This window comes from Molossus molossus, unplaced genomic scaffold, assembly GCF_014108415.1.
Source record: "Molossus molossus isolate mMolMol1 unplaced genomic scaffold, mMolMol1.p scaffold_m16_p_13, whole genome shotgun sequence".
NCBI classification, from domain to species: domain Eukaryota; kingdom Metazoa; phylum Chordata; class Mammalia; order Chiroptera; family Molossidae; genus Molossus; species Molossus molossus.
The window spans coordinates 94,493,094-94,520,616 of NW_023425348.1; the positions used below are offsets into that span (position 1 = coordinate 94,493,094).

A 27,523-nucleotide genomic window follows, 5' to 3' on the forward strand; every position below is an offset into this window, starting at 1 on the left:
GTCTCTCTTTCTTCCCGACATCTCGACAGATTCGACCTGTCTGACAAGGATTCCTTTTTCGACAGCAAGACTCGGAGCACAATAGTAAGTATCGCACGCGCGGGAATGGGGACTCGCTAACTCTCGGCAAGGTGACCCCGGGGAAGGGACGATCATTTCATTTCAGAGAAACGCCTCCGGGTGGGAGATGCTCTAATTGTCTGTGACAGAAATAATTAGAATAGTGAACGAGAGGCCTTCCAGGGGCCCCGGGGATGGCCCAGCCCGCGGGGGGAGGGACAGGATTGCAGCCCCTCAGGTGGTTTCCCAGCCCCTTGCCTGAGCCCCGTGCGGTCTGCGTGTTCCAGGAGTGAGGGGGTGACCGCAGAGCCGGGCGAGTTGGGGTAGACGTCTGAGGCTTTGCCAGATGAGCAAACCAAGGTTTGAAATCTGACCAGGCCACCCTGCCCTCTTCAAGGTATTGCTTGAATGTTTACCCATCGGCCGCCAACTTGTCCGCCAGCCAAGCTGGGCTGTGCGTGGCTCAGGACCCAACTTTTATCTAAACAAGAAATTAACTCACAGCCAAGCCACCTGCTGCTCTCCCCTCCCCCCAGAAAGTCCGGCCTGGCCGGGGAGATGCAGGCTTGACCTTGAGCAGATAATGTGGCGCATCCTGAGACCGGAAGGTGGCCAGGTGAGAGACAGTGCCACCGGTCACATTGGCGTGGGGCTCCGGCCACTGCCTGGACAGGCAGATCCGGGTCCTGTCCACTCTCTGTTTCCTCCCAGCCGCGTGACTTCAGGAGTCACTGAGCCTGTAGGAGAACAAGGGCCACCCTGACTTCCTGTTCAGAGGGCTGCCGGGAGCCTCCTCCCGGGGTCCCCTGGACACAGTGTCCGCAGCGGAGCTACTGCTGTGACTTTTATCATTACCCATGTTGCTGATTAATTTAGTAGTTAAACCCCACCCTTATAAACCAGGAGGGACCCCTTTATGCAGAAACACCAGCCCCCCGGGGTAGCTCGGGCTGACGGTGTCCAGAGTAACTCCTCTCTGGGACGCCCACCGCCCGAGAGAACCATCCGGTGTCAACCCAAATGGTATTCCTTTCCTGCACCATGATGAGAAAGGAGTGTTTCAATATGTACATGCACCCCAACTTTTTACATTATCTGGTGCCGCCAAAATGCTCCCGGGAGCACAGGGCAGGTGGCCAAGGTGGGGAGAGGGGACACATGAATCGAAAGCTCAAGTTCCTGTCTCATTGGGGATCTGCTATAAAACTGAGTTTAGTCCATGACCCCAAAGTCACAGAAAGCGATTCTGACAGGGCAGTAAGTATTACCTGTGGGATAGGGGGGTCACTCTCCCCGAGAGACCCTGAAGGCCAGTTTGTAAACTGCCTGGGCTCCAGAGAAACCCTTGAGTGATTCAAAACATTGCCCTTGGTTAGTCAGCCTCCGTGGTCGATCAGCCCCAACAGTATCCGGCGTTGGGGTGAGGTCATTATAGGCGGGTAGGAGTTGGGAACAGCAGGGAAGGAGCCAAAGTGCTGGTCTTGGGACTTAGACCTTCAGCCTTTGGGCACTAGGGAGCCATAGAAGGTTGTGGAGCGAGGTTTAAGATGAGGTCAGATCTGTCTCACAGAGATCTTGCCGGGGCCGGCTGTGGGAGGGCAGATGGAAAGCGGTCGCAGCCCGGGCGGTGGTTGTGAACAGGGGCTGTGACCGCAGGTGGATGGGAGGAGGCGGTCACGGGGGAACCAGCACGGTCAGGAAGAGGCCACCGATTAGAGTTGGGGGAGAGGGCGCCAACGGCGTGGGCCATCCTTTCCACTCGTTCGTTCAGCGGGCAGTTATCCAGCCCCTGACGTGTGCCCAGGACTGGTGGGCGGGAGGAATGGGGCGGTGGCCGAGCGCACTCCAGGACAGAAGCAGGGTTAGAAGGCAGAGCGACGGGAGGGGCGGGTGCTCTGTGGCCTGTTGTTCAGGTCCCTCTAACTTAGATCTCGGGGCAAGTGCTTCTGGCAGAAGGAACAGCCAAGGGGGGAGCCCTGAGGCTGTGGCAGAGGGTTGGGTGAGCGAGAGGAGCAGCCAGGAGGCCGGGGTTACGGGGACAGACGGACGGGAAGAGAAGGTCAGATGGCCCGGCCTGGGGGCCGCGGAAGGCTGCTGGCCGTGCCCTGGTGAGGGGATCACGGAGGGATTCGAGGGAGATTGGTGTGCCCTGCCCCACACATCTATGGCGTAGGGTCAGTGATTTTCCTCCCGTTTTGCAGACGGGGAAACTGAGGCACAGGGTAGTGAGGTGGTTTGCCTAGGATCACACAGCTACGAGTGGGGAGCCTGACTCAGACCCAGGCAGGCAGACTCCCCAGTCGGGGCTCCTGAGGTGAAATGTTTCCTTAGTAAATGGGGCACAGAGCTGGGGTGCAGTGGGACCCTTCACTGGGGCGTCTGCTGGGCACCCCGGGCTCTGCTGCCTCCTGACAGTGTGGAATGGAACCCTGAGACCTGCCCACCCCGGGTTTCTGGAACATTCCTGGCTGCCCCTGGAGTGGCCCTATTGTCTGGGTCCTTGCGTCTCTGAATCCTTATTCACCTCTCAGCCAGAGGGACAGTAACTCCTCACACAGGGCGCTCGGGACAGCTCCTGACCCTGACCCAGCGCCACCCAGGGTGGTGCTCACGCAGGGAAGGAAAGGATGGGACCCTTTGAGACGCACTTACCCCCGACAACATCCACCCCGACTGCTGACCGAGCATCCTCAGCACAGCCCACCGCGGTCCCTGGAGAAGCGGGGCATGGTGACACGTCCCGCTCAGTGAGCGCGGGGCAGGGCCTGCGTGCCGCCGCCGCCGAGTGACGGCACCCCCCTGTCCCCCACTAGGTCTACGAAATCCTGAAGAGAACGACGTGTACCCGAGCCAAGTACAGCATGGGTAAGGACATTCTTGGGGTTTGACATCAGTGCTGCTTTCTCAGCGGTAACCTCGCCTCGGAACCATCGCGGAGGGGGCGGCCGCCAGCCTGGGCGCTCGTCGTGGGTTTTGATTTGAGGCCCGTGTGACAGTCGCAGAACGGAGAGCCGTTCGGGGACCGGCACCGTGGGGCAGTTTTACGTCACTGCCTCGAGGCGTCTGCACCGTAAACCCTGGCTGCTGGGCACTGCAGGGGACCAGGTGTCTTAAGCCTCTCTGGACCCTCACAGCCCAGCAGGAAGCAGTGAGGGTTAGCCCCCCCAGGCCTTGCCGGAAGGCGCGCCCCTCCACCTGCCACAGCAGCACCCCAGCCGGGCTCCTCGGGGCCCGTGTACAGAGCCTCACCCATCAAAGCATGTGGACCGGAACCGCCCCGCCACGGGTCCCTTGCCCATGGCGGGGGCTGTGTTTACTCACCGGGAACATTTCAGGGCAAAGGAATGCCTGGCCTAGCCGAGTCCCCTTCCTGCGCGGCGTCAGGCCGAGAGTTGTGCCCACGGCGGCGCAGGCGATCACGCTGGACAAGCGTCTGAGGTCGCCAGGCTGAGGCTCTGTAGGAGCCGGGGTCGGCGCCTGCTTCCTGAGAAGGGAAGGGAGCCCTGGGAGGGAACGGGAGAGCCGGAGAAGGGGATGGGTGCTCGGCAGGTGATGGCCCGGGACAGGCCAGGACGCAGGGCAGAGAGGATGAAGTCTCCAGGGTCAGACGGCAGGCTGCGTCTTCTCTGCCAGTATGACCCACAGCCGGTCACAGGGACACCCTTCTAGCTCCGAAATCTTTAAGCCCACGTCCTAAGACAAAAGGAGTGGGGCCTCATCTAGGGGTCAAGGGGAGCCCAAGAAAACGATCCCCATCGGCCTGACCTACCTGTGACAGAGCAGGAGCCTCCCAATGGGCAGGCACCGGCGGGGTGAAGCGTGGTTCTAGCCCCCGTACTGGGACTCGGAGCTCAGGGCCCTGCAGGCCCTTCCCGGGGAAGCTGTTGTGGCTGCGGTGAGAGCGGCCAGGGTCTGGGGCCACGAGGTGCTGCTGCTCCCTGGGGGGGGGGGGGGGGGGCTCTGGTCGTTCCCGCCGTTTCTCTGGCGGGGCTGGTTCCCAGCGCCTGGTATCAGAGCCGATCCATCGGGGGGCCTTCTCTGCACCCCATTTTGCATCGGCGCCTTGTCTGAAAGCTTCCCGGCCTCCAGATCTCTCATGCAGCAAGCAATGGGCGTTACCCACAGGCCTGGCCCAGGTGCTTCTTGCCCCAGGGGCCTGCATTCTGGGGGCGGGAATAGACAGTAAACAGTTGGCTACACCAGGTCCTAGCCTTGCCTTTGCGGGGGCGGGGAGGGCTGGGGGTGAGAAGCAGAGGTGGGAGGCCCAGGCCTGGGAGGGGGTCTTGCAGAGAGGGGAGCAGCCGTGCACAGGCAGCTCTGGGTTGAGAGCATCCTCGGAACAGGCAGGAGCCGGCGGCCCAAACCAGACCCCACGTCCATCTCTTCCTGCAGACAAATGGCTTCTGTGTGATGTCAGCCACAGGCCCCCTCGGCGCTCGGCCGGGGTTTCTTGGCCCCTCTCGGGTGCCCTGACCATTCCACATCACTCATCGAGGACACGGTCCGCTTCTAAGTGGGCTCCAGGAAGCCCCCTTCCCACCAGTCTCACAGCAGGGTGGGCCGACCCGGCCACTCACAAAATCTGACCCCTGATGCCCTAGAAAGCCTCTTGGGCCAGGCAGGTGGTTCTGTGACCAGCAAGGGGCTTCACGGAAACCCCGCAACAATGCTGGATCCCCAAGGTGTGTGTGGAATAAGACCAGAGTCCCAGGACCCCCCTGGGCCCCCCGCCGGCCCCATGCATGGCCGGGCTCTGCCTGCCCCTCTTACAGTGCTGTGTTCCAGGACTGGGGGCCTGAACCCACACCTCTCGATGCCAGGTACAGATGTGCCTGTTGTTAGAACGCCCTTAGTCCGGGGCCTGGGGTCTGCAAATAAAGGCCTGGCTCTCATCCCACGGCCCCAGGAGCGCCGGACCACAGGGCGCCTGCTCCCCCAAATGCAGCTTTGACCCTTCCAGGCCCTTTTGCATGTGACTAATAGCCGGATGTATGAACAGGGCAAAGAGAGGGAAGAAAGAAGGAATCTGCCCTTTTAAGTAAAAGGCGAAAATGTGGTAAATACGGTAAGTGGCTCAGCCCCCGCGCGGGGCCCGCAGGCCCCCTCTTTGGCTTTTCCAATCAACCTAAAATCTAATTCCAAATTGTATGTGTGTTTCTGACACCATCAATTTTCCCATCCATGTTTTTCTCATGATTCAGCTTTTCTAACCACTTGAAATCCATCCCTCTGATCTGCAGGCTTGCCCTCGGGCAGGCGGGGTAGTTGGTGAAGTGCCGGTTTGGGGGTTCTTCCTTCCTCCCAGACGTAACTTCCTCCTCTTGGGGGTTTCCTCTGTATCCTCCTAATTCTGCCAGTAGAGCATGTTCTTGTCGTCTAGTCGAACCCGGGGAGGACGCCCCAGGAAGGTGGCCAGGCTCTGCAGCCAGGCGCGGCTTGCTTTGAGAAAACTCTCAGTGATTGAGACGGTCCTGGGACGGCTCCGATGGAGCACGGAGCGGCCGGGACGTGCTTGGTTCATAATCCTCTGCCTTTCTTTTTAAGGCATCACCAGTCTGCTGGCCAACGGCGTTTACTCCGCGGCCTACCCCCTGCACGATGTAAGTGACCTTGACACACACCGTTTACCTCTGCGTCATTTGCCCCCCCAAACCCCCGCGGGTCACACACCCCGGGGAGCTCCAATTATCCTGCGGTCTCAGCTTCCTGCTCTGGCTCTCCCTTAAATGTCAGCGTCGGACAGGCCTTCTCTGTTCCCCGAGTGGGGACGGAGGAGCCACAGCCTGTCACTTCTTGTAGAGCCACCACAAACCTTGGTGGCAGGCGGTCTGCCCCGGCGTTCCTCGCGGCCAGCTGGTCCGAGAAATGCCTTCCCCAGCTCGGCATGCCCACCCCGCCTGCCCTGCCAGGCTCTGGCGGAGTGACCAGGCCTCTGCAGGGGTCTCTCTCTGCAGAGCACGTGGCCAGCTTCCTGAGCTGAATCTCCAAATCCCACTGGGATCCCCCGGACAAATATAGCCCGTGGCCACGACCGGCGTGGTCTTGGCTCAGGGCGGAGAGAGCGAGATGATTCCTTCGCATTGTCTCTATGGGAACGGGGGCTGGAGTTCAGCGGGGCCCTGGGGATGGGCCATGGGCCCTGAGCAGTGTGGGAATCCCGGACAGAGGATCTCGAACTTTCCAAATGTGCGTCACTGCGAAGTCTGGGAGCCAAGGAGCAGGAGAGGAAGGTGGGCCTGGGGGGCCAGGGACCCAGGCTCTAGTCCTGACCACACGCCTCTGCTGTCTTCCGTGGGAAGAGCCCCTGCCCCTCTCTGAGCCTGTGTCCCCACCTGCGTGTTGTGATGCCCGCCCTGTCCCATTGCCAGGGCCACCGTGGGGGTCAGGGAGGCAGAAACGAAACGGGTTTCAGCCGCAGTGGACTGGACACAGCGGAGGGCCTTCCCCGGAACACTGACCTCACTGACCTGCCCGTCCCCTGGTCACTCACTGTAGGGACTTGATGTCGCCTGGCTTTCCCGCCTTTGTGCCTTCGTGCAAGCTGTTCCTTCTGCCTTGGATGCCCTTCTTGCCTCCTCTTTGTGGACAACGCCCCGCCCTCCCAGGGCAGGCGAACCCTCCCATGGTCCAAGCCTTCTTTGCCCCGCCCTCCCCAGCACCGGTGACCTCTCCCTCCCTCCTCGGGCTTCCGATGCTCCCTGTCCCACCAGGACGCCACCACTCACTGCGCCTGTATCTCAGGAGAGCCGCGCGCTGGCCCCTGGTGGGTGCTCAGTAAGCGTGGTGTCGATGTAGGCTGATCGAGTCAGGTGGCCTGGGGGAGGCAGTTCATCCACTGTTGCTGAATGAACGTTTGGAGAGCGGGGCTCAGAGCCCCGCAGGTCCCGGCCATCATTCCTGGCTCCTCCCATGCAGCCAGGGGCCCTGGGGCCTCGCTCGCCCACCCACTGTGCACCAGCAGCCGGTGGTCGGCTGTGCAGCTCGGGCTCGCTCAGTGTTCAGTCCCTGGCACCCGGAATGCGTCCTGTCCACCCCGGCCCACCACCTGCGTGGCCTTCCCACCGACGACCCTGCCCAAAGCTGAAAGGTTTCAGCCCCTGCCTGTTTTGAAAGGGGAGAAATCACCTTTCCTGAGCACCTACTGTGAGCAAAGAACTATATTTAGTAGGAGCTCTACCTTGTTTCATTCAGTGTAGAAAAGGAGACTCAGAGAGGGTTAGTAACTTGCCAGGGATCACACAGACCCTGGGGGACTCTAGGGCCAGAAGCCACCCTCTGACCCTGGGCTACACCACCGTCCCCTAGCATGACCACCGCCCTGTCCTTCCTTGGAGACCACAAGTCCCCCTCTTCTCCGTCGTCACTGCCACATTTGTCCAGCAGTCGAGTCTGTCTGCAGTTTAAGCAAATTGTTCCCACTTTACAGATGGGGAAACTGAGGCTAGCGTTGCTGAGACCGGCAGCCAAGAAGGAGCGGAGCTCGGAGCCCAGCTCCTTTGACTCCACTTCAGGGTTCTTTCCAGCCAGATTATGGACTCGAGGCGTCTTACGGGAACACGGAATTTTACATCCGTGACTTTCCATGCAGCTGCCGGACAGCCGCCGCCTGCAGTCCCCAGGCGGGTGCCCAGACATGGCTCTGAGCGGGCCCAGGGCACCCCGTGCTCAGACGCACCCGCCTCCAGTCAGCACAGGCTCTCGGGGCGGCCGCCTCACCCTCAGGGCCACACAGTCCTTCCTGAAGCCTGTGGCCCACAGGAAACAGGCCTCGTGTCGATGCATTCACACAGGATGGCTATTGTGTTGGCCGTTGCCATCTTTTAATCTGACAGTCTGAGGGACGAGGGGCCGGTGCCCCGACTGAACACTCGGGCACGGCACGAGTTAAAAACCCCTGTGGCGCCGGTTGTAACCGCTGCCCAGCTCTGAGTCCTCCGCCTCACTCACCACTGAGCCGTCCCCCTGCTTGCTGCCCTCCGTGCTCGGCCCCCAGCCCCCCGCCCCCCAGTGCCTGGCTGACCACGTCCGCCCATCGCCCCCTCACCGAGAACACCTGTCGGCGAGGCGTGGGGAGCCGGTGCCAGCCGGAGACCGCCTGCCGAGAGGGCGTGCACCCTGAGCGAGCCCGCGGGCGGCTGCGCGGCGCGCCAGCCACGGAGAACGGGCGTGGACATTTCAGCGGGCCGCTCGGCAGCTTGGGGGCTTCCTTCCTGGTTGGCCTCCACCCGCCTTGGGGTCGCCAGCTCCCTGACCTCCGGATAGACGAGATGCTGTGGTACCCCCTGGCTGTCTCAGCCACGAGAACGACAGGAAGGGTGGGGTCCCCGGAGACTCTGGGTGAAAGTGGTTCTGTAGCTCTCGGAGCACCTCTGTTCGAAGACCAGGGCCTGGGCTGCTGGCCGGGTGGTCAGGTCCTCCCCGCCTGGAGGGGGCTGGGGGCTGCTGGGGTCGTGGAAGGAGCTGGTGGGTGGAGCGGGCAGTGAGCAGACACCCAAGAGGCCTCGGAGCTTTTTCTGCCCCGAATTCCTCAGGGCCAGGCCCGCCGGGCCCTGACTGAACCCCCCTCTCGTGGCTCCTGCTCAGGCACAGGAGACATCTCCAGTACATGGGACTCGACTTTTGACTTTTAGATTCTGCTCTTCCATTGGACTTGGAGATGGGATCCAAGTCCCAGGTCTGATGGAATTCAGCCTCCTGTCCTCAGGAGGGTCGATGAGCCTTAATGTTTCCACCTCTGAAATGGGAGGTTTCGGCCCACCGATCTCTGTGTGCAGTGACCACATCGTTGATCGTCCCTCCTGGGACGCTGGAGAGGGGCAGGCACACCACCTGGACGGGGCACTGGGGACAGCACACTGGGACCGTCCTGCAGAGAGGAACATGTGTTCACCCTATTGATACCTCTCTCCAGCCCCAGAAGCCACTTCCAAGGACCTGACCGTGGTCCTTTCTTGGACTTGGCCTCTGGGTGGGTGGAGGGCACGGGGGACACCCAGAGCACTTTGTGTGAGGGAGGGAGGTCTGGCCCACCTCCTGCTCCTAGGACGACCTTCACTGTGTGAGTGAATGTTTGTGGGGTTTGTTTGGGAATGTCGGGAACGGGAGCTACTCCCGAGCTCCCTTGGATAATGAAACTAACCCTTTCCCCTTTCCAACAGGGAGACTACGAAGGTGAGAACGTGGAGTTCAACGACAGAAAAGTAAGTGGACGCAGAGGGGGCGAGGGGCTCCGGCGGGGTCGGGAGGGTCAGGGCGGCCGCACCATGGGCATCTGCAGTGACAGGGCTTCTGCGCCCACGTGGGGGAGAACGGCGGTGAACTCCGTGCGCTCGGCTCGTCTTGCTCCGTCTGATTCTCCGAAACGCAGGTGGCAGGTTATTGCGAACGTGTGAAGTCTATGCTCCTCCGAGGTGGCCCGCACCTGGCCCGGTAAACCTGTGTGTTACCCGGGATGATCGGCCCCGCCATCTCTGCTGAGAATGCGGCCTAACCCTGCCCTGCTCCCGGGCAAATGAGTTTGGGAACCGCTGCGGCCAGCTGCCGAGAGCCACGGCCCAGCAGCACCCTGGGGGAACTTGCTGGGTGGTGGTCGACCCAGTGTTTCTCAAACTTACTTGCCCTGGAACCCCTCCTAATGGACAAGTTGTTGAGCTGGTGTTCGTGGGACGCACTTTGGGAAACACCAGGTGACTTTGACTCCTCAGTGGGTGTTCCTGCTCCCAGCCGCCCAGGCTCTCCAGAAGCTCTGCCCTGCCCCCACCTCCCAGCACGCACATGGTCCCACCACAGCCGTCTGCTCCCCCCTCCACGCTCCGGCACAGAGAGCAGCCTTGCTCCTCGATTCAGGTCGCCCCGTCAGTTCTCAGACAAGCTCAGACCTCCCTCCCCTCGGGAGCAGCCTCCCTGGGCCCTTGTCCCTCTCAGCCCCGCAGTCCTGCCCCTCACCCCCAAGAGCGGGTCCTTCCAAGGTGGTGGGTGGAGATGTTCCCTGAGAACCTCACAATGGTGGCCTTGTCCCAGATCACAGGCGCCGGGAACCTCTGGGCCCGGAATGTCCTCCGTCCCATCCCCTCCAGCCCCCCACATGTGTTTCTAAACCTCTGGTGCTTGATACAACTTGCCCGTCCAGGAATCCCGCTGAAGATGCTATCTGAGTTAGCTCAAAATGACATATTTGGTTATTTTTAGTAGAACATCTGGCATTCGTCTGAGACCCCATGACTCGCAGAGCTCCCCCATCCCTCCGCAGGCCGGCCTGGCCAACCTCAGCTCTGAGGCCAGCCCCCACCCCCTGCACCCCTTTGGCACCAGCAGCCCCTTCTGGCCCAGTTCCATCCTCCAGGTCATAGGCCCTTCCACCCTGGTCCCCCCCCACCCCATGCCGCAGCCACAATGGCCACCTTGCTAATCCGAAGACTCCTGGGACAGTGGTCACATCAGTGCCAAGACTGTCTCATTCGGTTACTTTTTCAGGATCTATTGACTGAACACTGTTGCATGCCAAGCCCAGCACACAGCTCCAGTCAGCCAGGCCCACCTATTCTGTCTGCCTGAGAGGCTGCCCACCCTCCTCCCATCCCCTTCTAATTCTGTGTCCCAGCAATGACACAAGGCCTGGCCCATGGACAGTCATGGAGTATGACATGGGTGGGTGGGTGGATGGACGGACAGACGGATGGACGGATGGACGGACGGACAAATGGATGGGTGGATGGACAAATGGATGGATGGATGGATGGATGGATGGACGGACGGGTGGACGGATGGATGGATGGATGGATGGATGGATGGATGGATGGACAGATGAATGGACGGATGGATAGGTGGGTGGATGGACGGATGGACGGATGGATGGATAGATGGACGGACGGACAGATGAATGGACAGATGGATAGGTGGATGGATGGAGGGACGGATGGATGGATGGATGATGGATGGACGGATGGACGGGTGGGTGGATGGATGGATGGGTGGATGGATGGATGGATGGATGGAAAGATGGATGGATGGATGGATAGGTGGATGGATGGATAGATGGATGGATGGATGGATGGATGGACGGACAGACAGATGAATGGACGGATGGATAGGTGGATGGATGGAGGGACGGATGGATGGATGATGGACGGATAGATGGATGGGTGGGTGGATGGATAATGGATGGACGAATGGATAGAAGTTTGGATGGATAGGTGGATGGAATAAAGGAAAACAGGGAGGGACGGAAGATGCCCAGACAGGTATCTGTGCCCTATTGCAAAACCCTAGAGAACTTCTCATTCTCCCATGATGACTCTACTCTAAGGGACCTGGTTCTGAGTGTTCTGCCTTTCCAGTGACGAAATCTGTGGCACTGTGTCAGTGGCAGGAGTCACCCCAGGGATGGGACCGAAAGGGGACACAGGCCGGCCAAGGCCATTTTCCTGGGCTGAGCTGGAGGAGTAGGGGCACACGCACGAGGCAGGTGCAGCCATAGTTGTGAGGGCCTGGCGCCCCCGAGCCCCGTCACCTTCTTCAGATATGGATCCTGGGCGGGACTGAGAGCCACAGGGCCCTGACCCATCCTCCCTCCCTCCCTCCCTTGGTCATTCATTCATTCATTCAACCATCCAGCAGTTAGTTACTTACTGGAAACCTGTTATGCCAAGGTGTGGGGATGACACAGACCAGACAAACCTGGTCTTCCTGGGGCCTCTATATGGGGGGTGTGGCAAGGGGCACGTACACACATGGTCGTTAAGAGCTGGTCCCTGCCCGGTGTGTGGGCCCAGGCAGGAGGTCTGGGCAGGAGGAATGTTAGCAGGTTGAGCTGAGCTCCCTCCAAGGTCTGGGTGCCGGGAGGCTCCAGGTCACTGTGACTGGCACCAGCAGCTCCCCACCTCCGGCCCCGGCACCTCCCACCCTGCTCATGAGGCTGGGGTGCACCTCGGAGCCTGCCAACAGCAACAGGGGAATCTTGAGCCCGATCTCTGCACCCTGGCAGCTACAGGGTGATGGATGCTCTCTCCTTAGCAGGAAGGAAATTCCACCAAGGTACAGCGGCTTAGGCAGAAAGCCAGGTGTGCCCCATGTGTCAGAGCTGCCAGCAGATGGTGGCTGCCCTGCTGGGGGCCAGGCCCCCTGAGCAGGTTGGGGAACACGGTAACCAGCGAGTCACAGCCACACCTTCGGGAGGCTCTCGTGGCTTCTCCCCCGTGTCTTCCTTCTCCCTCCCGGGACCTCTGCCCACCCCCATGCACTTCCCGGCCTGTCTGGTATGAATCAGCCAAGAGGAGGAAGGCCGGGCAGTGAGGGCCCTTTTGTCTTCCCAGAGATGCCGTGTGGTCTCGTCCGCACTGCTGTCTACAGGGCAAAACGGGGCTTTTCATCGCTTTCCCCGTAACCGGGTGCAGGGAGACAAGGAGCCCGGCCTCCCTTTCCTGGCTTCTTCACACGCAGGAGCCCCTCGAGGTTCATTCTGTGCCCCTCGGGGAGGACAGAGCCCTTTACTGTAAAGGAGGCGGCGAGTGTCAGAGAGCAGAGCCCTGGATGCCCACCAGGGCTCGGAGGAGAGGGTCAGACCCGGCTTGCCCACACAGGACCCGGTGGTTAGGGTCCGCCCGGGACGGCTCCACACTGAGCAGAGCCAACATCCCAGCACAGGAGCGCCGCGGGGGAGGTGTCCTGGTCCCCACCCGAAGCTGCAAAGGCTGGGCTCCGGCAGCCTGGCCGATCGCCTGTCAGAACTCGGAACCCTGCCGAAGACGGCCTGTTTGTACCCCTCACAGGACGGGAGACCCGAAGGCAGCAACCCCTCTCGAGATCAGAGCAGGCAGAACCCAGGCTTCTGACAGCAAGGCTCACTTCGGATTTATGAACGCTGCGCCTTGCGGCCTGCGTCATTTGCCTCCCTGCTTGGCGGGGTGTGCGTGGACATGGCTGGCACAGTGCTTTCCTAAGCGGCTCTCAGAGCCGCAGGGGGCGCCCAAGGAAACGCAGAAACTGGCCATCGCCAGGGACCCCCGACCCCCTGGTCTGGGGGGGCTGGACCCGCCCAGCAAGCCTCTTACTTGAACATGCATTCGTACCTAGAAATGTAGAGTCGGTGGGGGGAGGGTATCAGCTCAGCAGCGGTCACAGAGCCGCATGGATGGGACTTAGCCCCCGGACAATTGCTCCCACAATTCTAGAGGCTGGGAGCCCCGGATCCGGGTGCCGGCAGGGCGGGGTTCTGGGGAGGGCTCGCCTCCTGGCTTGCCCTCCTGTGCGTGCCTGGAGAAAGGTCGCCCTGGTGTCCCTTCTTAGGGGGACACCAAAACCCCACTCTCATGACCTCCTTTAATCTTAATTATTCCCCAAGGCCCTCATCTCCAAATACATTGGGGGTTAGGGCTCCAACAGAAATTTGGGGAGGACACGATTCAGCCCGTAGCATAGAGTGTTCGGGGTGATGCTATGACATGGGGCATGTTTTCATTGGGCCACAGGCAAATCTGAGGATAGGAGACCCCCCAATATGTTTTATTAAATTTAAATATTAAGAGCATAACAAAGGACACAAGGCAAGCTGCAGCGTACAGAAGAGACCAGGGGACCCTGATGAGTCCTCACGGGTACCCCCATGCCTGCCTCCTGCCCAGCAGACAGGTAGCCAAGGCACGAAGCCCCCAGGCGGGCCCCAGCTCCCCTCCAGCCTGGGGGTGGCCTTGGGCTCTGAGTCGAGGCTGGTAAAAGCCCTGATGACCCAGGTGCCTGGGTGCTCGTTCTTATCCCCAGCAGCCCCGACACGGCGTCCTCCCTCGGACCCCCTGTGCGTGTCCATACAAGGCCCCCTGTGTTGCTCTCCTCGCTGTCCCTGCCCAAAGCCGGCGGGGGAGGGGGGCACGTAGACTTAATTTATTTTACTAAGTGTGTTAATCAGACAGCTCACCTCAGGAAATGAACGCGGAGCTCTTTGCATCCCATGAGATGATTTGTAAAAATCTTGCCACTTGTATCTCTTTGCTCCAAAGCCTGGTGGATTCTGTCCTTTGTAACAATGTCTCCGTGTGTGACAGGGACGACCGGGAACCCTAAATGGAAAAGCCTTACAGTGTCAGGTCGTTTTAGATCCAGATCAAGTCGGGAAGGTGTGCGGATCCCACGGTGGTGCCAGCAGCGTCTTCCCCGACCCACCTTCACCCGAAAACGTGGGCTCCTTCTTGCCCAGGGGGCTCCCCGCCCCATCGCTCTCCCTCAGCACCAGCTCAGCTCCCACCCAGGGCAGGTTCTTGGGGACCCTCGCCGAGCTGAAAGCTGCGACCCAGTGTTCCCCGCGCCCACCTCCCCCACCAGAACGTCAGGGGCTCAGGGCTGCATCTGCTGAGCTCACCTCTGAGAGCCGGGGTACCTGGCCCCGGGAGGGTTTGCTGAATGGATGAGTGATGCAACCAGGAGCTGAGCACATGGGCCCTGTGCTCTGGGGAGGGACCTGGGAGCATCACCGCTCACCAGCCCCGCCCCGCGGTTTCCCTCGCAGCTCCTGTACGAAGAGTGGGCCAGCTACGGTGTCTTCTACAAGTACCAGCCCATCGACCTGGTCAGGTAAGACGCAGCCTGGCTCACGGGCAGCCGCTGTGGCAGGGAAGTCCCGGGCTGGATTCAGTCGGATAAATGTCCCCGCGTGTTCCGACTGCACTGACTCTTAGCCCCTGGGAACCTGTGTGAACGGGAAGGGCTTGTGCAGAGGGAGAGCCCAGGTCTCCGGCCGCGCGGCAGCCTCCGTGTGAGCCGTTTATTCGAACTCGCTGGAGGATGGGCTCGGGCATCGTGCTCAGCGTCTCCTCCTGAATTCGCAGCCTGGCTGGACTCAGCCGGGCGACCGGCCGGGTTCTTGCATCGCTGGGGTGTTGAGAGGCAGGGAAAGCGGCCTCATGGTTTGTCCTGTCCCGGGGGCAGGAAGGGGGATGGACCAGATGAAGCGATGTGTGTCCTCTGGGGACCTGCAGGCCAGAGCTCAGCCCGTGGACATACATTTAGACCCGTCGCGGTGTCAGAGACGCTTACTGGGCGGAGCGGTGGGTTCCTTGGTGCCTCCAGGCCAGAGTAAGGTCCAGCTCTCAGCCGAATCGGACTTGGAAGGGAGCTGGCAGCCTGCCAGGGCCACCACCTCGTCCACCAGCATACGCGTCACAAACCACCGTCCCGGGGTACACTGGAGAGGGGGAGGACATAGGAGAAGCAGAGAGCACCCCAAACCTGAGCTCAGAGCCCCACCCCCTCTCTACTTCTTGGTCCAGAGGACCCGTGGCCCCAGGTTGAACTGTACCTTGCAGGGGGAGGGGAGGGGACCGGGCGCGTCCCCTGGTGCAGGTGAAAGTAAGCTTGTCTCCTTTGGCTGTACCCCCCACTGCAGGAAGTACTTTGGGGAGAAGATCGGCCTGTACTTCGCCTGGCTGGGCGTGTACACCCAGATGCTCATCCCCGCCTCCGTGGTGGGGATCATCGTTTTCCTCTACGGATGCGCCACGGTGAACGAGAACATCCCCAGGTAGGCAGGGCCTGTCCTGGAACCCACCACATCCCTGCGGCCCTCCCGCTCCCGCTCGGTCCGACGGGGCCTGCCGGCGGGGCCCAGTGCAAGGCGCTCTGGTGCCATCCGAAGACGGGGCACCCTTTCCGGGCACGGACGCCCTAGGAGACGTTTGATTTTCAAAAGCAGACAGAAAACATACACCAAGCTCCTTTTCTTCCTCTGAAGTATTTTCCCCTTTTAGTTTTCGGTAATTATATGCCGGGAAAAGTCACCGCCTCCTGGTGAGGTTAGGAAATGAGACCGATGCCATTCAGAGGCCTCGGGGCAGGGGACTCGCCTGCCCGGCTCTCGGCTCTGACCCCTGGGGCCCCGGGAAGTTGGCAGGACCAGCAGCCCAGGCTTCTGAACGCAGAGCCCCGCTCCTGCCGTCCACCAAGGGGGCTCTGGGAAGAGGGCCGAGACTCGAGACAGCAGCCTTGTTCGGGGGCAGGGGCGAGTCTCCCAGAATGACAGGCAGAACGTGAGTCAAATCACAGGAGCTGGGAGGACACTGTCCCAGTGCATAGACGTGTCCCGTCCTTTCTAGTTGTTCCCCACACCTGCCAACACCGACCCAGAGAGAACGTGGAGGGCGAGGACCACAGGCCACGGCCACGGGCAGACCCGTGTTTACAAGGTGGATGCCCGCGGGCCTTGCCTCCTGGGAGCTCCCAGGCTCTGGAAAAGGCCTGAGCTCAGCTCGGTTACATTTCCGACAACTCAGCCCCGTGTCTCGGACGCCGAGCTGTGGCTTGGAAACGCGCCCGGCGTTCCGCTCCGTAGAGGGAGCGTTCACCTGGCGAGGAGACGGGCCCGCGAGGACCCGCGGCGCGGAGAGGCTGTGAACCCGGTGTCGATAATGTCTTCATACCCGAACTATTCCACCCACCCAGAACCTCACGCTGAAGGAATCTGGCTTATGTCCCCTCCGGGGCTATTTTGGGCACCAGCGGGAGAAAGCGTGTCCCTTTGTTGGCTAAGATGACGCGAGGTCACTGAGCTAGGGCGTGACTGTGGTGGAGATCAAAGTGGCCTGGATGTGGTGGGGATTTAACTCCGAAGGCCGAGGGCCATCGCAGTGGAAGGTGGGCCCCCCAGGAGGCCGCCAAGGACTTCACCTTCCTTTGCCCTAGAGGGGGTGCAGAGTAGCTGAGGCTGTACCCCCGCAGACCTGCGTTCCCCAGCCAGGGCCCTGTGATCCCCTAGGCCGGCCCACTTGCTGGGGACCATGGGGCCTATTGGCCCTTGGTCACTGCTCACAACTTGCGGGGGGGGGGGAGGTGTTCCCCAGGGAGTCTGATCCGCCCCTCCACCCCCTCCAAAGAACAAGCGATCTCATTCCTTGTCTTTATTTTGGCGGAAGGTGGTGAAGGGAGAGGCGGAGGTTTAAAGGGGGCAGAAAAGGCTTTCTGGCTGGCTGGCATCAGCGCTGCCAGGGAGGAGGGCCGTGGCAGCCAGGGGCTCACCGCAGGCGGACACGCGGGCCCTGGGCCTCCCGGGAGAGGCCCCCAGAAGACCGGAACTCGGGGAGGGCAGAGCTGGACCCCTCACAGTGGCTCCTGGGCCTCCTTTCCCAGCCGCCGCGGCCGCCCAGGGCCTGCCGTTCCGAGACGGGGTGTGGCGCCGGCACGCCACCACGGTTCCGGGCGCCGCGCGCTCTGTTTGATCCTCCTGACAGCCCGGCCACACTTCACTGTCAGCATCCCTGCTGCAGGTGGGGAAACTGAGGCCCAAGGAGCTCGAGGAGCCTGCCCGAGGGCACACCGATCCGTGCCTGCCCCTCCCCCGCACACACCACAGTCCCCCAGGGGCTCCCATCCAGCAGCCCTGGCCACCCTCCATCTCTCCCTCTCCTGTGCCAACGCCGAGCTGGGCCCCTGTGTCACGGGCACAGTGTGCGAATAGGCTTTCGGTGCGCGGCTGAAAAGACAGAACTGGGCCATGCCCACCGTGCAGGGAGGAGCGGCCCACAGAGCCCTTCAGCGGACGTTCACCCGGCACCGTCGGCCACGGGCCTGCCGGGATGGGGCGCATCGAGTCATGCGCCAGAAATCAGAAACAAAAAGCAGACCACCCTGGCCTCTCCCGGAGAGCGAGCCTTCCTGCCGGGTCACTGCCGGCTCTGAACCTTGTCCAAGCCACGGGGGTGGAGGTCAGGCCGGCCAGAGCTGCGGGGCCTTGTTCTGGCTCCTCCCTCATCTTCCAGAAGGTTCCGGGAGCTGGCGGGGGGCACAGCGGGCCCGCCAGGCCCTCTGGTCTCAGCGGGGAGTCCTCCTGTGGCCTCGGGGCAGCAGATGAGCTCCAGGGTGCGGGCTTTGTGGGTGCAGAGCCGGGGGCTCCATTCCCACTTTGCTGGGCGGCTTGAGCAGGGGGCTTCCCCTCTCTGGGCTTGTTTCCTCACCTGTGACGATGGGGCTGTAGGTCCCCAAAGCCCTTCCAGGGCAGGTGGGGCTCTGTGCAGGCTGCTGCTCGCGCAGCTGAGGGCCTTTAAACAGGGGTGTTTTTCAGTATTAGCAGGAGAGGGCCTGGGTGTCAGGCCAGGCAGGGAGGCCACGGGGTTCAGGCGGCTCCCCTCCCCCGTCCCCCTGCTGCGGCTCAGCTCTAGCCTCAGACGTCTGCTCAGCAGAACAAAAGCCTGTGCTGGACAGGACCCGCACCCTGTCCAGGCACCATGTTTCCTGAGCGAGCCCGGGGGTGGGTCTCCCCCCACACCCAGGCAGCTGTGGACGTGCGCCCCCCGACCCCGCAGTGTCCCCACAAGGACAGATTGAGACTCGGGAAGGTGTGGCGTTCTCATAGCTTCACCCAATTCCCTTTCCGTGTCCTCTCATGCAAAGACCCGGTGGCGGCTGCCATCAGCACAAGCTTGACAGGACGCAGTGATTCGAGGGAGGCCGGAGGCCCTCGCCTTCTCTTAGAGGTGACTCCCGCCGAGGCTGTGGGTGCTGCCGCCTGCAGATCCCCTCCGGGCCGAGCACCCACGTGCCCCTCTCGGGCCACACAGCAGGTCTAGGGCGGGCTACAGACGTTGCAGGACCAAGGTTCAGAAATCACTAAGGACTTTTTTTTATCCTCACCCGAGGACATTTTTGCATTTGCCTTCAGATAGAGCAGGAGGGAGAGAGGGAGGAAAAGAAACATCGATGTGAGAGAGACACATCGAGTGGCTGCCACCCGCACAACCCCAACCGGGGCCGGGGACCAACTACAACCGAGGTACGTGCCCTTAGCGGGAACCGAACCCGGGACTCTCGGGTCAGCGGGCTGACGCTCTAACCGCTGAGCCAAACCAGCCAGGGCAAAAAAAAAAAAAAAGGATCACTACGAATTTTAAGGTAGGAACAGCCAAGCATGACACTCGCGTGGGGCTCTTCTGAGTGTGGGCCCTGTGTGACGGCCCGTGTGGCCCATCTCTGATGCTGGCCGGGATGGAGAGGAGGGACCCGGCACCAGCGGAAGCTGGCTGGCGTGCCTTACCTGTGTCCACCGTGTGGGGACCGAGGGTCTCTTGCCAATCCCCAGCCTGGCATCTGGTCCTCGTGGGCTGGTGGGTCCCCGCACACCCCTGCCGGGACGCTCAGCAGCCCCCTGTCTCCCAGCATGGAGATGTGTGACCAGAGATACAACATTACCATGTGCCCGCTGTGTGACAAGACCTGCAGCTACTGGAAGATGAGCTCGGCGTGCGCCACAGCCCGGGCCAGCCACCTCTTCGACAACCCGGCCACAGTCTTCTTCTCCATCTTCATGGCCCTCTGGGGTAAGCCAGTGCCTGCCCCCAGGCTGTTGGGGCAGCGGCGACGGGGCGGTGGGGGGCCTTGTTTCCTCCTTGGGACCATCCACAGGCAGCAGGTGCCAGGGATGAACACGGAGGGGAGTCGCAGAAAGAACTCCCCGCTTCATCTGCAATTCCCACCGTCTCCGCTGCGTCACAGATGCAGACAAGCTACTGTGACCCAGCCGGGAGCCCCTTGTGAAAAGCCTAGGAGGGTGCTTTGCTCTTAAAAACAAGACCTCTTTCCTGGGCCCAGGGTCTGCTGGCCCGGGGAGGCAGCTGCTTTCGGACAGGGAGGGCGCGGGCCCTGCGTTCCTCCCTGACCGGAGCCGGCCCGTCTCGTTAGATCCTCGCGGCTCCCCTGTGGGCTCCGTGTGCCCTTGTACAGGTAAGGAAGCCGAGGCCCCTGCGCGGCCCCTGGGTTGCCTGGGGTCACTGAACTCGAGTGGCCAAGGTGAGGATTGAAATGTCAGGTCTGGGAACCAAGCCCCAATTTCCCGGCACTATGCTCCTGCCCACCCCCCACCACCGCTCTGGGTGCTGCGTCCATCGAGAACCACCCCACCAGCCTCTGCTCCTCATCCCCAGCCTGCCGGGCCCCTCAAGGCCTCGGCACTGGTCAGCTCCCTGCCCACTCCGTCCTCTGAGCTGGGGCGTCCTGGTTGCCCGCCTGCCAGGTGCACCCCCAGCAGGAGTTCTGCCCGCACAGGCCGCCCGCGTGGTGGCCGGGCCAGCTGGGTAACTCGCTGGGTGGGTCGTGGACCAGGAGGTGCCGTTCCTGGGCCAGACGCACGTTTTGTTCCCAGCTGTCACCTGCCAGCTTCGGGACCTCGGGCGGGTTGTTTGTGCTCTCCGGGCCCCAGGTCCCCGTTTGCACAGCGGCCACAGTGCTAGTACCCAGCTCATTGGGTGTGGGGAACCTCGAACGCGTCGCTGTGACGTTCTCCGGGCGGTGCCCGGAGCTGGCCGGGATGGCCTGGGGCTGCTGCGTCGGTTCCGTGAGAGCGTTTCCCTTTTGAAAATGTGACAGCAGCCCAGACCCTAGGAAGTGAGAGCCCAAATCTGCCCTCTCCTCTCACGCGCGGGGCCCTCGGCGAATCCTGTCACTTCATCTGCAGGAAGGAACACGGGCTTCAGTGAGCAGGGCCGCTCTGTGCCAGGCGCCGCGCTAAGGGTCTCACGGGTGGTGGCCCATTCATTCCCCAGCGGCCGCAAGAAGTGATGTCTGCATCACCCTCAGACGGGCCACTAGGGCCGCTTTTCCCCAGCTGACGACACTAATAAGAGGGAGAACAAGACAGGACCCCGTGTCCGCTCCCCAGCCCCGAATGGTCCTGCACTCGCTCCCTCTGCTGGCGTCGCTCACCCTACCCCTGCCTGGCTGTTTCTGGCGGGACCACCTCGCGCTCATGCCGGACTAGCTTCCTCATCCGTGCCGCCCTGCCTCCCCTTCAGAGCCAGGGCTGGGGACTGTACGCCAGGCCCTGGCTGCGGCTCTGCACAGCTCATCTCGGTGACCCCACAACAGGGCACAGCAGAGGGAGGCTCTGTGGGTGTTCTGAGGACACTGACGCCCAGAGAGGTGAAGCGACTTGCCCAAGACCACACTGCTGACAGATGCATAACAGACATGACAGATCCGTGCCCTGGTCACACCTCTCCATCCAAGGTGCTCCGGTCCCTGTCCTGTGCCCTCCCAGAGCGGGTGGTGAGAGGCACCCAGGCCGTCATGCTGCTTGGCCAGCACCACAGGGGCTAAATTCATTCAACCCGGTGCAGCCCATTCCATGCAGCCGGCTTGCTCACGTCACGCTTGTTTATTGAGCACCTACTATGTGCAACACTGTGCTGCTTCATACCCTCAGAGGTCTTGGCCTTACCAATAGCCCGTCCTTGGGAGAAAAACCGATGGTTCCACCCCCACCGCCCCAGGAGGGAAAGAGGCAAATCTGTTCTGTCTGCCCCACACCCCTCCAGCTCCGTGTCCCCCCCGGGAGACAGGTGCACCGGCGTGTCACACGGTCCAGTGCAGGTTCCGTCTAACATTCCCGCGGGGGGAATCACTCCAAAGCCCAACCGCGCCCATGAAGCACTTCCTTTAGGGAAAGGAGGTTGTCAGGACTCAAGAGCGAAGCGACAGGAAGGAGCCTGCTGGGCTGAGAGGTGCAGGAGCCCTGTGACCGCCCCTGCGCAGGGTGGCGGGAGGGGGACGGTCCCTCCGTCCCCGGCCTTTCACAGGCCTGTCACGTGTGATTCGCCGAGATCTCGCGTTGCTGGTTTTCTAACCCGGTGCTCAATATTTATTCGTTGCTCTCGGGTCACTTCCCACTGGTGTTTTGCTACCCCCCATGTCCTTTCTTTCTCCGTCCCCCAGCTGTTCACCCGCCCCCCGAGACTTCTGCTCGCGCAGTGACCGAGCGGCCTCAAACCTGTCACTGCTGGAGGGCACGGGGCTGTGTCCCCGGAGGAGTGGCCTCCAGCCGCTGTTTTGATCTCGCTTCTACTCCACGGAGGGGGTGTCTTCCCCAGGGGCAGACAGTCCCTCCCAGGACCTCAGCTCCTGCCGCCTGGAATGGATGACATTTCAGAGCCTTAAATACGGTGTCACACACAGTAGCTGTGACCCCATGTAGGCGTGCTGTGGGATCCTGGTCGTGGGTTTAAACCACGGGCCGGTTTTGTGCAGAACAGAGGAACTTGTTTGGTTCAGGCCCGGCTGCACGGAGCCGGAGAAAGATGGGCCCAGCTTTCATGAAATGTCAGAGGTACGATGGAAGGCCCTTCCCCGGCTAGTTTGGCTCAGTGGTTAGAGCGTCGGCCCGGGGACCGATTCCCAGTCAAGGGCACCTACCTGGGTTGCAGGTTCGATCCCTGGCTCCGGATGTGGTCGTGCAGGAGACCAGGGTCGATGTGTCTCTCTCACATCGGTGTCACTCTCTCTGTCTCTCCCTTCCAACTCTATCTAAAAATCAATAGGGGGAATAAAAAAAAGAAGAGAAACCCTTTCCCCAGGGTCTGAGTGGCGTGGACAGGTGACCAGGCTGAGTCACCCTAAACCACGTGGGGACATGGGGAGAGCTACACGGTGATTTCCTGCTGGAATTCAAAGCCCAGTGGCGGCCTCTTGAGCTAACAGGAGTCTGGAGAGTGAATGAGGGCGCCTGTCGACTCAGTGGGACAGTGAAGAGCTGAGGTCTCTGTGCCCGAGTCCTGTACTCAGTGCGCTGACAGGCAGGGGGAGCTCTCTGGGACCTCCCCTCCCAGAGGATGGATGTTCGAGGAGCACACGTCTGGCTGAGCCACTGTTCCTGACCTCTTGTGGGTGTGGCCCCTGCCCTGATGGCGTCTGACTGATTGAGCCCTGCTGCACCGAGCCCAGAGGTTTGGGAGACAAGACCCTGGCCCCTGGGAGCTCGGACCTGACCAAGGAGTTGGGGCCGGTCTGTGCGCAGCTGAAGCACCCAGATGGGTCAGGGCCTCGCCTCTGGCCTCTGAGACTAGAAGGCCAAGCCAAGGGCAGGTGGTGAAACCTGCAAGGTCACGCCATGGTCACCACGGCCGTGTCCAGGGGAGGGTGCTCAGCAGAGGGTGTCCACAGCAGAGGAGACATGCAGTCAGGGGAACTGGAGGCAGGCCCAGGCAGAAGACAGTGTGGACGGGTCAAGACAGGGCCGCAGGGCGGGGGATGGACGCGCCTGGGGGGGGGAGCCGAGACAGCTATCTCATCCGACGGGTAGGGGCGGGTGGCAGGAAGGACAGGCGACGGCAGGTCGGTGCTTCTGTGCAGCTGGTTCCGAGCACAGCCCGTGGGGCCCCGGAATCTGTATTGTAACAAGCTCCCTGGAGATCCTGATACCTCGGGCCTCAGGCCCACACGGAGAAACCATGGAGGAAGATGGACAGACTGGCCACGAGGTCCGTTTTCTGTGCGTTCAGTGTGCAGCAGGTGAACCCGGGGAGGCCTGTCCTCGTTCTGTGATTTGACGCCATCCTGACACCCCCTGATCGGGCCATTTAATTCCTCCGAGCCTCCGTTTCTGCCTCCGAAAAGGGGAGAAAGAACGGACCTGCCTCCCGTGATTCCTGGGAATAAGATTAGTAGTGTGTGCGACAGCACTCTGGGTAGGCCCGAGTCGCGGCAAGTCCAGAGTCCTGAGGTCTACCTTCCCGAGCCTCTGCTGACCTCGTTGACCTCGGCCCCTGCTGCGTTTCCTTCCTGGGGTTCAGCCGGTTGCAACTCATGTGCCTGTGGAAGCCATTCGCGCATTCGGTGAGCGCTCTCGAGCTCCTGCCTCGCCGGGCACCGGCCGTGTGCAGGGATCCGGCGAACAAGGCCCCACCCTGCCCCACACCAGAAGGGCCACTCGCCGTGGGGCAGGGGTCGTAATGGAGGGCCGCGTGGACACGTGAGCAGGAGAGGCCACGAGTGCAGTCGGCTTCTCTCTGATGCTGAGTAGGAGGATCAGAGGCCTTCCTGGAGGAGGTGGCATGTGAGCTCTGTTGGGAATACGAAGCAGGAAGTGGCGCCTAGGAGCGCAGCTCGGCAGTCAGACCACCCGCGTGGGCTTGAAGCTCCAGCGAGTGGCCCGCCCCTCGTGCTTTCTGACCGCAGGGGCTCCACCTGTGACCTGGGGCTCCCCCAGAGCGATAGAACGGGGCGGCCGAGAGCCCGCGCTCTGGGACCAGCCTGCCCGGCCCCTCCCTGGCTGCCTGAGTAACCTGGCTAGGGCTTGATTTCCACATGCCTCGGTGTCCTCATCTGTGAAATGGGAAGGTGGTCGTCTCTGCCGCAGGGCGGAGGCGAGGGCTGAAAGGGTTGATTCGCGTGAAGTTCTCGGCCCAGCACGTTGTCACCCTCCCTCACCAAGTGGTGCCGAGGCGGAAAACGCACCTCGGTTCTCCGGCGCCGCGGGGCTCCTTGGCCCGACTCTCACCTTCCTCCCTGCCCACAGCCGCCACCTTCATGGAGCACTGGAAGCGGAAGCAGATGCGGCTCAATTACCGCTGGGACCTCACAGGCTTCGAGGAGGAGGAGGTGAGTGGGGTGGCCCTGTGTCCTCCCCGCCCCCATCCCCTGACCTCCTGGGGACTCACGTGGGAGCCCAGCCCCCCGAGGCCCAGCCGAGGCTGCTCCCGCCAGCCTCTCAGTTCCCGTCCCTGGTGTCTGAGTCACCCCCGGTTGCCAGGGCGACCGTTTGATGTCTGTTTCCGCTCTCCACGCTCACAGGGACGTGCCACCCACCAGGGCAGTCAGGCTGCTTGCCAAGGCTCGCCACGCTGACCTCATCCACTCGGGGGGAGCCGGGCGGGTCTGGGAGGGAGTCGCCCCCGCCCAGGAGGCCAAGTCCCCAGAGCGGCCAAAGCCCTGCTCCTCGGAGCCAGTAATTGGGTGTGACTGAGAAGTGGGAGCAGAGCCTTGCTTAACAGAGGGACAGCCAGACCCCTGCGCCCTCGCTTTCCCAAGAGAGGCCGCTCAGGACCCCGTGGCCGCTGGGACGGCGGTCAGCCCTCTCCCGGGGTTCCTCGGAGAAGCCTGGCCACTGCCGTCCCGAGTGGGCAGAATTCCCGCGGGGTGCACAGAGCAGAGCCACAGTGTGGCCACGCTGGCCACCACGCTGGCCGCCACTCGGCTTTATGAAGCCCCGAGCTTATGTTTTAAGGGGGAAAGCCCGCGTGTGTTTTCATTGCCATGCGAAAAGCCTCCCCCCCGTTTTCTAACATTCCTGCTGTACCCCCACACGACATGCTTGCTCCTGACACCGAGTCCCTGGGCCACTCCGCAGCCAAACCGAGGGAGCCCGGAAAGCTGTGCTCACTGTGCTGTGGGCCAGGCACAGGACTCAGGGTGACGACACTGCCCTGGGTGCCATTCTGACTTAGCACGGCCCTTGCTGTGTGACCTGGGCCAAGTTGCCTAACCTCTCTGTGCCTGTGTCCTCCCTTCTCAAACACGGATTGTGAAATAGTTCTCAAGAGGGCTTCAGAGGGGTCCCCGTGGCTCAGTGGATATAATACACTTGGGCAGGGAGGGCCTAGCGCTGGGACAGGTCCACCTGGTAGCAACAGGGATGCCCTGTCCTCTGAGCTGGGCGTGCCACCGGCTCTGTCCTTCGTGGTGGAGTCTGGCTCAGCCCGATACCTGGGCAGGCTCTTCCCTTGTTCGTTTCACTTAGGAAGATTCAAGTACAACGAAAGCAGTCGTCTTATTTTAGAAGAAGATTTAGAATGTCCGATGTCCCTGTGATTGGGGAAGGTGGGGGGAGGGGCCCAGTCCTGTTCGTTCAGCCCCTCAGGGACCCCATAATCGCTTCACCCGGCCCCCTGGGCACTTGACTTTAGGGTGGTGACCGGAGCCCTTGGGGACTAAAGGAAGTTCCCGGGGTGAGCCTCCCCTTCGTCCCCGTAGCTGACCAGGGACCCTTTTGGGCTGAGTTGTCCGAGGCACACGGGCAGCCTGTCCACGCAGACTGAGCCCCAGGTGTTAGCAGTGGGAGCAGAAGGAGCCCGTGTCCCTGTCAGCCCGCGTGCCCCTTAGCTGACCGGGACAGTCCCGCACTGCCCTGAGAACCCCCGAAACCGCTAGAGCTGCAAAAGCGCCAGCAGTCGGTCCTCCTGAAGCAGCCGTCAGGGAGTCTCCCACCCCGAGCGCCTCGCCCGCCCACGTCCACACCCACGTCCACACCCACTCCCTGGCTCCAGAGAAGGTTGTCTTTCGAGGCCTGTTTCATAAAAAACAGCACAAGTAATGGAGTCTTTCTGTTTTTGTTTTTTCGTTTCTCGTTTCGGTTCCCCGCAGGAGGCCGTCAAGGTTTGGAACTTTTTGTCGCTCCTCTGTCTCCCCTTAGCCTGTCTCCCGAAAGAAGGGCCTGTCTGCCCCTCCACTGCGGGCGGGGTCTCCACTTCTCCCCACCTTCCGGTCTTTCTTAACCCCGTTCTTCCTTCCAGTGCCCTTCGCTGACCTGCTCTGGGGCCCGAGCCGGGCACGTCCGTCTGCCTGCGCTTGCTGACACTCTCGTCTTCTGACCCCACGGCTCCTGATAGGCTGTTCTCGGGGCCAGTTCACACCTGGGTGTTCGCAGGGAGCAGGGGGCCGCGGGGCACAGAGCCAGGTTCTGGGGCCTTCCCCGTGGGCTGGGGTTCCCAACAAGGGGGAAAATCCTGGACGGGCCGCACGTGCAAGTGGTACGAACAGCCGGCTGTGAACTTGCCCCGGAGGGTGCCCAGGGTGAATGTGTGGACTGACTTTGGCCTTGGCATGCGTGCTCATGGTAAGGATCTCAAGCTCCGTGGTAAGGCTTTCGATTAACGAGGCCAACTTGGTTTCTCCCACAGGACCATCCCAGAGCCGAGTATGAAGCTAGAGTGTTGGAGAAGTCCCTTAGGAAAGAATCCAAGAACAAAGAGGTACGGTGGCCACCGCTGGTGGCTTCTTCAGCAGTAAAACATTGTGTGTTCATCAGTAGTGTAGATCAGGGGGCAGCGAGCTCTCTGTGTTCATGAACAGTGTAGACCGGAAGCCAACCCCCCACCTCCACCCAGATAGGGGCCAGACGGTAACTGTTTAGACCCTGCAGGCCTCTGTCACAGCTACTCAGTTCTGCCACTGTGGCTTGAAAGCAGCCATAGACAACAGGTCAACGAATGAGTCTGGCCGTGTTCCAATAAAACTTTATTTATAAAAACAAGCAGGGGGCCGGAAATGGCTGTAGGCTGTAGTTGGTCAAATTTGCTGTAGAGCCTGAGCATGATCTCCAGCTTCAGCCACCGTTTTAACATCAGAAACCAGGCAGCTGTGGAGCTTTGTCGCAGCGTCGCTGACGTTCCCGTGGTCTGTTGAAGGATGACGTGGAAGGGTTTGCCCAGCCGGGGTCCCTGAGCAAATGGCCAGTCCCTTGTTTGGCTCACAGGAGATGAGAGAGAAGGGATGTTCTGCGATGTTCACGGGGCCATTGTCTTTGCATAATGAATGCCTTTCTTCCTCCCCAAACCTGTCATCTGAGTGGGCGGTCTTACTTGTGCAGCCTGAATGCTCACAAGCGTCCAGAGGTGCTTGGCTGTTTTTTAACGGAGATGCCTCTACGTGGCCTGGACCAGCACAGAGACCCTGGGCCTTTGCCAGCCCCTGACTGCGGCTGGGAACATTCACCTCAGTGCCT

General features: G+C 61.5%; 1 protein-coding gene across 1 annotated transcript in view; it reads left to right on the plus strand.

Moving 5' to 3' along the window:
* ANO1 (anoctamin 1) overlaps nucleotides 1–27,523 on the plus strand; it is a 78,627-nt gene that overhangs the window by 21,518 nt on the left and 29,586 nt on the right. Inside the window, exons 5-15 of the mRNA XM_036259687.1 lie at nucleotides 30–84; nucleotides 2,874–2,925; nucleotides 5,060–5,125; nucleotides 5,605–5,660; nucleotides 9,219–9,260; nucleotides 14,558–14,622; nucleotides 15,434–15,568; nucleotides 19,192–19,352; nucleotides 24,320–24,402; nucleotides 26,164–26,175; nucleotides 26,700–26,771. Coding sequence (XP_036115580.1) covers nucleotides 30–84; nucleotides 2,874–2,925; nucleotides 5,060–5,125; nucleotides 5,605–5,660; nucleotides 9,219–9,260; nucleotides 14,558–14,622; nucleotides 15,434–15,568; nucleotides 19,192–19,352; nucleotides 24,320–24,402; nucleotides 26,164–26,175; nucleotides 26,700–26,771 — 799 coding nt within the window. The remainder of the gene's footprint in view (nucleotides 1–29; nucleotides 85–2,873; nucleotides 2,926–5,059; nucleotides 5,126–5,604; nucleotides 5,661–9,218; nucleotides 9,261–14,557; nucleotides 14,623–15,433; nucleotides 15,569–19,191; nucleotides 19,353–24,319; nucleotides 24,403–26,163; nucleotides 26,176–26,699; nucleotides 26,772–27,523) is intronic.